The sequence below is a fragment of the Thamnophis elegans genome, chromosome 8 (assembly GCF_009769535.1).
Source record: "Thamnophis elegans isolate rThaEle1 chromosome 8, rThaEle1.pri, whole genome shotgun sequence".
Taxonomy (NCBI): domain Eukaryota; kingdom Metazoa; phylum Chordata; class Lepidosauria; order Squamata; family Colubridae; genus Thamnophis; species Thamnophis elegans.
In genome coordinates, this window is record NC_045548.1 from 7,893,051 (window position 1) to 7,905,480 (window position 12,430).

The following is a 12,430-nucleotide window of genomic DNA, read 5'->3' on the forward strand; positions in this document are numbered from 1 at the left end:
ATGTCAATAATCGCAAATGTGAACAAAGTGAATTAGGATTAGTGTGGTTTTAGAATAAGCACTGGCCATCAAAAACCTGATTAACACTTACAAAAAAATGTCCTAGGTCATACTTCCATTTGAAGTGACTTTTTGTGCCCAAGTAAAGCACTATTCTGGATGGAATCCTATGCAAAGAAATTGTAACATTTACAACCCACAATTGATTAATATAGTTACTGGGATTTAGGTTCCGGAACATTTGATTCTCAAAGTAATTTCATTTTTTTCTGAAGTAATTTATTTAGCAATTATTTTAAACTTTTTATCACTGGAATATTGGTACTATATATCACATGTCTATTATGTCTACTGTTTATAAAGTGTACATTAGTCTATTCACCCCAAATCTACACAGTAGCAGCAATATAGACTACTCACCATGTTTATGGATAAAAGCTAACCCTTGTAATATTTGATACATAATGTTCCTGATGACAGACTCGGGAAAGAGTTTATTTCTGTAATATAACAGATGAACAAGGTGAAGATAAACAGGATTCTTTTCAAATACAAACAAATATGCTTTACTATTTCGTTTATTTATCCAATGACTTAACCACTTTTTAAAAAATAAAAATCATTGTAACAGATAAGTGACCTTAAAGAATTCAAGATTCAATTTTTTTAAAAAAAAACTTTATATTTAATACAAAATGCTAAGAACCAGGAGTAGTTCTTAGTTGGAAAAAGGAGACAAGTGCATTATTTCCTCTTTCAAAATCCTTCATAAATTCAGCACATTAGAAAAATGTTTCAATCCTTGGATTTTATTATTCTTACGGCTTATGATGAAATAGCAATCAAGTATGTGGCTTATTTGGGGAGAAATCATAAAGAGGTTTAAGGGTAAAAATTTGACATTTTTAAAGAAAAAAATACCATTCAAAAGGCAATATTTTGCTATCAAATACCAACAATATAATCTGAGAACAGCATAGGTTCCAGGGGGTTTTCACTTTTGGCTTACTGTATAATATGAATTATGGTTTAGCAGGTTCCACCACAAAACCGCGGAGGACAAAATCGCGCTCGACGAAAGTGCGCATTTGACGTCATCACAGCGCGACGAAAACATCGCGCTGTGATCGAAAAATGTAAAAATAAAGCGAAAACCTTACCCTAACCCCCCCAAACCTAACCCTAAACCTAACCCTTAACCTAACCCTAAACCTAACGCTAACCCTTAACCTAAAGCTAAACGTAACCCTAACGCTCTAAACCTAACCCTAACCCTTAACCTAACCCTAACCCTAACCCTTACCTTTATGTGAATCGGCTTGCTTTAATTTTAATTTTATTTCAATTTTTAATTTTTTTCGTCGCGCTGTGATGACGTCAAATGCGCGCTTTCGTCGAGCGCGATTTTGTCCTCCGCGGTTTTGACGGGTCACGGGTTTAGCAACCATTATAACTAACTTGGAGAGTCAGTTTGATATAGTAATTAAGGTGCTGGTCTAGAAACCTGGCAAATAGACCCACCTTAAGAATGAAAGGTCAGATAACTTTGGGCCAATCAATATTTCTCCGGACAATTCATTCATAGGGTTGTTGTTGTGAGGCAAATATGTAAGAAAGGAATATTATCTATGTCCGCTATCTTATTAATTAAAAAATACAGGTGTTTTTTTTTAAAAAAATCTAATAAATAAACATCAAAAATTATACTTTATTAAACTATTGTGTATGTTTTGTGATGCATAAAGAATTATTAAAGAATGTGAAAACAGCAAATTGGTTCTAAACATACCTGTCTTTCATTAGCTGATACAGATTTTCTTTCATATATTCAAACACAAAATACAGATGGTCATTTTCTCGAATAACTTCTTTCAGCTTTATTACATTGGCATGATTAAGTTTTTTCAGAGACTACAATTCAAGACAACAAATAGTTTTAATGGGGGAGGTTAATTCAAACTTGAATAGAAGCATTTACCACTTATAAAGACATACAGATTTTATTTCCATTATGATTTAGGATGCAAACTAAACCTAATGTGTAGATCTTTAACATTTACAAAGTATATTGCATAAAAACTATATATTAGTTAAATTTCTCTGGATGCCTTTCCTTCTTCTTTTACCTAGTCTATAGAAGAGCCTAATGCTGGGAATGATTGAGGGCAAAGAAGAAGAGGATGACAGAGAATGAGGTGGCTGGATGGAGTCACTGAAGCAGTCAGCGTAAGCTTAAATGGACTCCAGGGGATGGTAGAGGACAGGAAGGCCTGGAAGAATGCTGTCCATGGGGTCGTGATAGGTCGGACACAACTTCGCAACTAACAACAACATACAATCCAGATAAAAGTATTGCTCACAAAAACCTACACTTGAGAAGGCTGAAAGGGGGCAAGGAGATTCCATTTTAGCACACACAAATCAAATTGCATAAACTATTCTCCATTTTTTATAAAGCAAACCAAACAGAACAAAAGCCAAATTATTAGCCTTTATTCAGCAAATAACTTTCTTCAAAGGTACTTTAAGAAGTCTTCAATCTGTAAATGACTTTTATCAATACCAATTAGCCAAGTTCTTAACAATTCATTTTCTTTCTTTCTACATATTAGAGAAGAATATTAATTAGAATAACAAATCTGGAGTATTTGCACTGAACATAACATATCAGGTCTAAATATGTTATTAAAATTATCATACTACCCTAATTACCTTAACTTCCCTCAGATTCATACATTCATCCCAAGAATAGAACTTCCTTTTCATTCTGAAATAAAAGTTAAAAGAAAACTTTAAAATAAGAGACTCATACCCCCTAAAATTTTATAAAACTTGTTAAAATATAATGAGTTTTAAAAGATTATTACACAGGGTCTTACTTTAAAAAAAATCCAGCAGGAGAAACACCCCTCTGTTTTTGAGAGGTTCCTTTTTTTAAAAGTCCAGAATTGAATAAAAAGCTTCACCCAGGACCATTTTCACAGTTACTGTTTGCAATATCTAAAATCTCTCTTAATTCATCAACATTTGCTATACAAATTTGTGTAGCATCTCAACAAATTCAACAGCTAGTGAAGATTTATTATCTTCTATCAGTGTCACAAGGAGGGAATTCAATTTTTTTTTCAAATGGAGGGGGAGGGAATGGGGACAGAATAACAACCACTATTTCTTCCTTATTTCCATTCTGCTAGCCGAAACCTGGCAGAACAATAAATAACCTGAAATATCAAAATGTTTTAAGGTAACAGGTTGAAGTATCCTCTGAGTTAGGCTTATCTCTTGCTGACCTTATGAAGAAATGCTGCCATAAAGTAAGATGACTAGTTTAGCTAACCAGCGTATGTAAGAGAGTGTAATTGTCAGTTTTACAAGCCATATTAACACGGGATTTGGGGTTTTCTGGAACACTCACAGTAATTCAGAAAAGAAAGGCATAGGCAACAAAATGGGGGAAAAGATATGACAGCACATCCCTATAATTTGATCACACGGAGATCTCAGAAGTTGATATGTATAGGACTGTGCCGTTAAGTGTTAGATGAACATGAGGATATAATGACACATACCTTTTGATGGCCACCAGCTCCCCTGATTCATTGCTCTTCCCCATCAGAACGCTGCCATAGGTTCCGTCCCCAAGTTGCTTCAGAGTTGTATAACGATTCATTTTGCAAAAAGTAAGGTAGCCAAATGCTTAAAAATTCCTGAGTGTTTCTTTATTCAGAATGGTGCTGTTATATGAGTAAGTGAACTGTCATAGTAGTTGCTTAAGTCATCAGTCTTCTTTCAATATTATAACCACTCTATCCAGAAATAATATAGTAGCAAATGGAGAAAAGCTGCCATCCTTACATGGATCCTTCATAACAAAACATATCATATAGGAAATGTTAAACATAACAAGGCAGTATAAGTTATACAACACAGGCAGTATAAGTTAAACAATATGAACATTTAAATGAAAAAAGCTAAACCAAACGGTTCCACCACAAAACAGTGGTAGACTAAAGCGCGTGTGACTAAAGCGCGGTGACAAAACCGCACCGTCAAAACCGCGCGACAACAGCGCACCGACAGAAGCGCGCTGTAACATAACCCTAAAAATAACCCTAAACCTAACCCTAAACCTAACGCTAAACCTACCCTAAACCTAACCCTAAACCTTACCTTAAGTTAAATCGCGCTTCTGTCGGCGCGCTGTTGTGGGCGCGCTTTTGACATCGCGGTTTTAGCGCCGCGGTGTTGCCGGCGCGCTTTTGACGTTCGCGGTTATGTCGTGCCACGAACCAAACTTCTTAGGACTGGTATATTAATGATTTGCCTGCACTACTGTTTTTGAGTGCATCATCCTATTATTTCTGTGCATGTATTATAGCAGCATCCATAGATTAAATTACAATTGAAAGACCAGCTTGGGAAACTTGACCAGCTGCGCTGGTATCACATAAAATACTAAATTAACATTCTTAATGTAAAATTGTCATTCAATGAAGATTGGACTAAAAACAACAGAACTTTCTTGCAAATGTAAATACAGGTAGTCCCCAACTTACAACAGTTCACTTAGTGACCAAAGTTACAACGGCACTGAAAAAAAGTAACTTACGATCATTTTTTCAGGTACAACCTTTGCAGCCTCTCCATGAGCATGTCATCAACATTCAGATGCTGGGCAGCTGGTTTATACTTATGACCGTTGTTGTGTCTCAAGTTCATGTGATCACCTTTTGCAGCTTTCTACTAGCAGTGAATCGGGAAGCCAGATTCACTTAACCGCGAGGTTACTAACTTATCAACTGCAGTGATTCACTCAACAATTGTGGCAAGAAAGGTTATAAAATGAGGCAAAACTCCCTTAACAAATGTCTCACTTAACAACAGAAATTTTGGCCACAATTGTTGTCATAAGTCAAGGACTACCTGTATCCTTCTTTACCTCTACAGTTGCACAGGACTCTTGTCTGTATTCCGAATCTATTAATATTGGTTAAGGCACCAGGCTAGAAATTATGAGATTGTGAGTTCTAGTCCTGCCTTACCCATGAAAGTCAGCTGGCTGACCTTGGACCAGTCATTTTCTCAGCCCGACCCACCCCATAGGGTTGTTATTGTGGGGAAAATAGAAGGATGGAAGCGTGTTGGATATGCCTACCATTTTGAATTGTTTATAATAATAATAAAGGCAGGAGATATATATATATATATATATATATATATATATATATAAGCAAGCAAGAAGACTATACTTTGTGTATGAAATATACCCAACATAATGATTATACACGTTAGAATTATACATCTACACATGGAGAAGTAGCAAGGCAACATATGCTTTTTATCAATGTTTGATTAATTTTAAAGAGGGAGAAATGTAATAAAGCGGTTTAATCACATTTCTTTGATGTATTTTATTCATAATCATATTTTTATGCAAAGCTTTGTTTTATATATTATAATAAAATGAAAGGAAATACTGATAAAATGAAATATTGACGTTGTCATTATTCTATACCAGAATCCACAAAGGAAACTCATACGCAATAAGATTCAACTGGGTAGATAAGGTGTGAGCAAAAGTGAAACAAATATTGGAATATATACAGGGTTTCCTTTTAGAGATTAGAAGTGGAAATTTAATTTAAATGCATTTTACTGCAGATAATGTTATTGTATCTGTTTAGTGACATAATAGAGGTAGAATAGAAGAGGGTATGTAGGGTATGTAGCCTGAAAAAGGAGCAAGGAGCAAAACATAACTATCCATTTATTATTTAATTCTATACCTGATTCTCCCTATTTGAATAATTTTAAATACTCTGCAAGTATTTCTTATTATTATTCTATCAGGTAACCACTTTGGGACCACAGAATATTCTATACAGACCCACAGAGTATTCTATACAATCTCATCTGACTCATATGCAGAACTGGCATATTCCCAAGGCAACATCTTGGAGAAAGAGGAAAAGAACCTACTGTAAACAACAGATTGTTCCTTATTGTTGAGGACGTGCGACTAATAATCTACTCACGTAGCATTAAGAAAGGATTACTGGAGAGGACAGACAGAGGACATATTAGCACAACTCAGAAATTCCTAGCAGTATGAGAAAATTCAGGAACAAAAAATAATGAATTAGAACAATGAGTTTTAATGAGTCAGCTGATATTAGTAATTATTTCAATTGATAATAATTGTAAAACCATTATTTTAAGACACAATTCTGTACTTATAAAAGAACTTAATAATTGAAATTCCACATGCAAGAACACTGTATTTTTAAAAAATGACATATTTAATGATACAAACTACAGGTAGTCCTCAACTTACAACAGTTCATTTAGTGACTGTTCAAAGTTATGGCACTGAAAAATGTTGACTTATGACCATTTTTCATGCAGGCTACTTCAGCTGACTGGTAGATCAGCAGTTCAGCTGTTCAAATCTCACCGGCTCAGGGTTGACTCAGCCTTCCATCCTTCCGAGGTGGGTAAAATGAGGACCCGGATTGTTGTTGGGGGCAATATGCTGACTCTGTAAGCCGCTTAGAGAGGGCTGAAAGCCCTATGAAGCGGTATATAAGTCTACTGCTATTGCTTTAATAATATAGTTATGGCCTTTGCAGCATCCCCATGATCATGCGATCAAAATTCTGATGCCTGGCAACTATTTATGACCGTTACTGTGTCCCAGGATCATGTGATCACATTTGTGACCTTCTGACAAATAAAGTCAATGGGGAAGCCAGATTCACTTAACAGCCAGGTTACTAACTTATCAACTGAGGTGATTCACTTAATAACTGTGGCAACAAAGGTTGGGAAACTGGGCAAAAACATAGGTGGGCTTCACTTAATTTAACAACCGCTTTGCCTAGTGCAGAACCAAAAATGTGTGCATGTGCGCTTTGCTCGTGCGCGGCGCTTCCGCACTTGCACTCAGCTTCAAACACAAGGCGATTCATGCGCGTGGTTTCCAGCACACCTTCTTGGGCAGCTATGGTGAGCAGAGCGGGCGAGGCGTGAAAATCAGCTGTGCTGTGTGGAAGAGGCGAGTGAGCCAGAGAGTGAGATATATAGGATGGGATAGCACCAGGGGTGGAGGTGCGCTCAGCCAGTGGTTGGAACTACCGGTACAGGCGAACCGGTCCAAACCAGAAGCAGCCCACTTCTGGGCAAAACTCACTTAACAAATGTTTCATTTAACAGAAATTTTGGGCTCAACTGTGGTTGTTATATCGAGGACTATCTGTATAAAAATTCATTTTCAGTTGGCAAGGCTGGGTACAAAATAATACCATTCCAAACTGAACCCAGATCTGTGCAATATTTTCGAACTGAAGGCCAATTCTGTAAATGTTAACATTCTGACTAGGTGGCACTCAAACAACAATGTGCCCTGCCTTCCCACTCGCCTTCCAACAGATCAGATCAACCAATCAGCCTGCAGAATGTGCATTTCTACCCAACGCATAATTGAGAATTGGGAAGTGTGTGTGCCGGCCCATCTACAACCATCTGCAACCTACGCTTCCCCATCAACCCTTTAGCAGTGTAGGTATGTGTTGGCACCTAAACATAGTTGCAGACAAGTTTAGATCGAGCTTAAATAGGCAAGTCTGCGCAGTTTTCTTAACAACGTTCTCAAAAATGGTTTGCCATTGTCTTTCTTCTAGGGTTGAGAGTAAGTGATTGGCCCAAAATAATCCCATGAAGTTCCATGCCTATGGAAGGACTAGAATGTAGGCTCTTGGTGCAATACTTTAATCTCTAAATAAAACTATTAAACAGAAACAGCAAAAAGTGATAAACTCATTTATTTCTACCTTATCCTAACGAAAACTTTACATGCAACATTCCATAGCAATTTTGAACTGGAAGAAATCCAAGGAAAATAATTGCATAACGTATTATTGTCAAAGACAGGGAAAGATAAATTAAATATCGGAAAACCGGATTGTATCACTATGTGAAGAACTATGTGTTTGCTCAGCACAGGTTCCACTAAAACAGATTATTCCCAGATTCTGGCTTTCTGTTGGTATAATGCAAAGGCTGATTAATATTCTCTAATATTTAATGATATTTTTTTTTAAAAAATGGGCTGAATGACTGTTTCTATGTATAAAATATATTTCCTTATTTCTGTTTGAATTTGGCTGTGATTTTTAATATTAAAATAATAACTAAAAAACAGCATGTAAACAAGTACAGTTACCATAGTCTATGGAGATCATGCTTATAAGACGCTTTAAGATATATAAAGCTTTTCACATACATCTCATGCTGGACTCCTAATGCTTAATCCTATAAATAGCCGGACCAGCAAATCAGTGGACTGTGCTATTAACTCTGAAATATGCTAGGTTAATACTTGATGGGCCGTACAGAAACTTTATTTTTTATAAGATATATCCTATGGATGCTCAATTTTACTTTTTATTATACTTTTTATTTTTATGTTTTCTCATTGAAACAGTAAAACAAAATAATTATGTTTTAACAGAAGTTTTAATTCTCACAAACAGAAATCAAAGGCAGCCTTCATACATATTATGCAAGTAAAAGCCCAGCTATTCTCATATTGCAAAAACATTTGCCTCTGACTTCAAGAGTCCTCATAATAGCTACACAATATTCATTATTATTTTGTTCTTAATCTGGAAATAATTTTAAATTTTTGTTCAAATGCTAGGACTGATGGAAGGTGGCCACAAATGTATATTCATAAAATATACTTTTTTTAAATATGAGACCAGAAAAATCTGTTCTTTCATATATAAATATACAATAAAATGCTATGAAAAGACAGCTAAATGCTACAATCTCAAAACTCTGCTATTAACAATTATAAATTGAAGGTGGTTTGATTTATGAAAAAAAGAAATGTATCTGAAATGAGCAATTTCCTTCTGTCTTCTTCCTTGTTTACTTTTGCAGGATAAACTGTTGTTGTTGCTAAACACTGACAAGGTGTTACCAAGGTAGTAAAACAGATATTGCTCATTTACACAGTCCTGTGAAAGCTAAAGTCTTCTTTAGACTTATGACTAAATGACATGAATTAAACTTTTTTTGGTGTCTGTACATCTGTCATCATTTTTATATTTTCCTAAAAGATTAAGAAGTTTTTAAAAGCTTTCCATTCCACAATATTTTCTTCACTTATTTAAAACTATTTTCTAATTTCAATGGAAGGTGCACTTCAGTCCTCTGAAGAATTGAGTATACCTCTCAAATACTATGTAGAGTTATGCCTACTTGTGCAAAATGAAGCTAAAATACTGGATTTAATCCTTTTCAGTAATAAAAATACATAAAGCTTACAGAACTTTTGAACAAAATTCATTAACTGATTTACCAGATTACTTCATTAAATTCCTCACCAAATTGCAGGAAGAAATATTTAGGTAAGTTCACAGTAATAAATCTGAACAGTGCAGTCTCAGAACAAGTAGATGTTTAATATTTTGTTACACATAAAAGATTAGCGCCATGTAACCGACTGTGCTTCATTCTGATCAAATTATATAAATGTACAAAGGAAAGAAATATCTCTCCTATTGTAGAATCAGTGTTTCATCTATGCACAATAATGCTAAGATCAAAATTCTCCAACTCCACACTACATAGTGTGATTACGAATAATTATTTTGCAACAATGTTAACAGTTCAAATGTGCTAATTAGGCCAATTACCTCCACTAGACCGATCCGATCGCATCGATTAGGCCTCCTCCAAATTCCATCTTCCAGCCAGTGCAGACTGGCAACTACCCGGAGGAGAGCCTTCTCGGTGGCTGCTCCGACCCTCTGGAACGAACTCCCCGTGGAGATTCGGACCCTCGCCACCCTCCAATCCTTCCGCGCCGCTTTAAAGATCTGGCTGTCCCGGCTGGCCTGGGGTTAAGAATTTAACCCCACCCGAATTGTGTGACTGTTGTGCTTTCTTTTAATATGTTGTATTGTCTCCATGTTTGGAATACTGTTTGTCTTGCCCCCCCACCCTTCTGAATTGTGAGCCGCCCTGAGTCCCCCCAGGGAAAAGGGCAGCATACAAATAAAGGAAAAATAAATAAAAATAAAAATAAAATATAGTTCATCTATGAAAATGTTTTTTTCCTTGTAAAAAGCAAAGGCAAAATCTATTCTAGCTATTTCATATAGAGTCACGCACACCTACTTTATACTTACAAAATAAAATCTACTGAGTGCAGATGACTCTAAAGGACTAGAGACATCTCTTATAGAACAATCATATTGTCAGCAGAAGTGTGTCATTAGATTATTAAGTAAATCCCAGGGCACCCATTATTCCAATTGTCATTCCAAGACAGGATAGTCCTCTGTGATTATCACAGATATTTTCCTAGCTCAAGAAGTTGTTGGGGAAATAAAATATGTTAAAAAAAAAATCACTGCCTTGGGCTTTTTGAAGCATAATCAGTAATGAATAAAGTTTGAGTTTGTGCTCTACATGGGGCTGCCCTTGAAGAGCATTCGGCGACTTCAGCTAGTCCAGAATGCGGCCGCGCAAGCGACTGTGGGTGCACCTCGCTTCACCCATGTTACACCTATCCTCCGCGAGCTGCACTGGCTGCCTGTCGATCTCCGGGTGCGCTTCAAGGTGCTACTTATCACCTATAAAGCCCTTCATGGTAGTGGGCCTGGGTATTTGAGAGACCGCCTACTGCCAATTACCTCCACTAGACCGATAGGATCACATCGATTAGGCCTCCTCCAAATACCATCTACTAGCCAGTGCAAACTGGCAACTACCCGGAGGAGAGCCTTCTCGGTGGCTGCTCCGACCCTCTGGAACGAACTCCCCGTGGAGATTCGGACCCTCACCACCCTCCAATCCTTCCGTGCTGCTTTGAAGATCTGGCTGTCCCGGCTGGCCTGGGGTTAAGATTCCAACCCCACCCGAATTGTGTGACTGTTGTGCTCTCTTTTAATATGTTGTATTGTTTCCATATTGGAATACTGTTTGTCTTTCCCCCCCCTCCCTTTCTGAATTGTGAGCCGCCCTGAGTCCCCCCAGGGAAAAGGGCGGCATACAAATAAAGGAAAAATAAATAAAAATAAAATATAGTTCATCTATGAAAATGTTTTTTTCCTTGTAAAAAGCAAAGGCAAAATCTATTCTAGCTATTTCATAGAGAGTCACGCACACCTACTTTATACTTACAAAATAAAATCTACTGAGTGCAGATGACTCTAAAGGGACTAGAGACATCTCTTATAGAACAATCATATTGTCAGCAGAAGTGTGTCATTAGATTATTAAGTAAATCCCATATTCCAATTGTCAATCCAAGACAGGATAGTCCTCTGTGATTATCACAGATATTTTCCTAGTTCAAGAACTTGTTGGGGAAATAAAATATGTTTAAAAAAAAATCACTGCCTTGGGCTTTTTGAAGCATAATCAGTAATGAATAAAGTATCATCAGCAATGAATAAATAAAATCGGGACGTTATTGCCTCTATTTAACTGCTGCCCATTGAAACGTAAAGTTTTAGAAAGTTTAGTTTTCGACACTCAACCCAAGCAATTCCATATCCCTCTCATGCATAGGCTTATTCTCAACTTAATAACGGCTCGAGGGGCAAAACTGAAAATAAAGCGGCCGAGTCCTTCTTTTGATCAGAGGTGCACAACATCAAATTGTAATGCAATAGTACTTACACCTAAGAGAGGGGGGGATGAATAAATCGACCTGAAGATGACTAAGTAAGTTTATTCTTGTAGTACAGCGAAAAGACAACTGGTTAGTCTCTACAGATGCTTTTGGACTTCAATTCCCATCAGCCGCAGTCCCCCCCCATTGTGGAAACCGAAGCCCAAAATATTTGGTGAATCCGAACTCGAGTCACGCGGGAAAACCCAGCCCTGTTTCGACGCGCCGCGACCGCCCAGCCTCTCTCCCTTCCCCGCCATTCTCTTCGCCCCGTCACTATTACTCCGCGCACTCACTGCTGAATTCTTGGCCGCCCAGGGAGGGTCCAGGGCCGCCGCCGCCTCCTCCTCCACCGGAGCCTCCTTTCCTTAGCTGCCTCATCCCACCTCCGAACCGTCGGCAGCTCCCTCGACACTAGCCAGGCCGGGCTCCGGCACCGACTCGTCGCCTTGGCAACAGCCTTCTTAGCGAATCCCCAAGCGAACGTGCCGCCGACGCCAGCGAGCCGCGAACGGAGTGGGCGGGGTTTAAAGAGAAGGAGGAGGAGGCAAAGCCGGGCGTGGAGCGAGCCACGGACGGAGTGGGCGGGGCTTAAAGAGAAGGAGGAGGAGGAGGAGAAGGCAAAGCCGGGCGTGGAGCGAGCCACGAACGGAGTGGGCGGGGCTTAAAGAGGAGGAGGAGAAGGCAAAGCCGGGCGTGGAGCGAGCCACGAACGGAGTGGGCGGAGCTTAAAGAGAAGGAGGA

General features: G+C 38.0%; 1 protein-coding gene across 1 annotated transcript in view; it reads right to left on the reverse strand.

Moving 5' to 3' along the window:
* The window catches only part of MAK (male germ cell associated kinase), a 34,961-nt gene extending 22,758 nt beyond the window's left edge, over positions 1 to 12,203 (reverse strand). Inside the window, exons 1-5 of the mRNA XM_032223274.1 lie at positions 11,983 to 12,203; positions 3,570 to 3,862; positions 2,713 to 2,767; positions 1,790 to 1,911; positions 421 to 500 (exon numbers count right to left, since the gene is read on the reverse strand). Of these exons, the coding sequence (XP_032079165.1) occupies positions 421 to 500; positions 1,790 to 1,911; positions 2,713 to 2,767; positions 3,570 to 3,670 (358 nt within the window). The 5' untranslated portion in view covers positions 3,671 to 3,862; positions 11,983 to 12,203. The remainder of the gene's footprint in view (positions 1 to 420; positions 501 to 1,789; positions 1,912 to 2,712; positions 2,768 to 3,569; positions 3,863 to 11,982) is intronic.
* Positions 12,204 to 12,430: the final 227 nt, after the last annotated feature.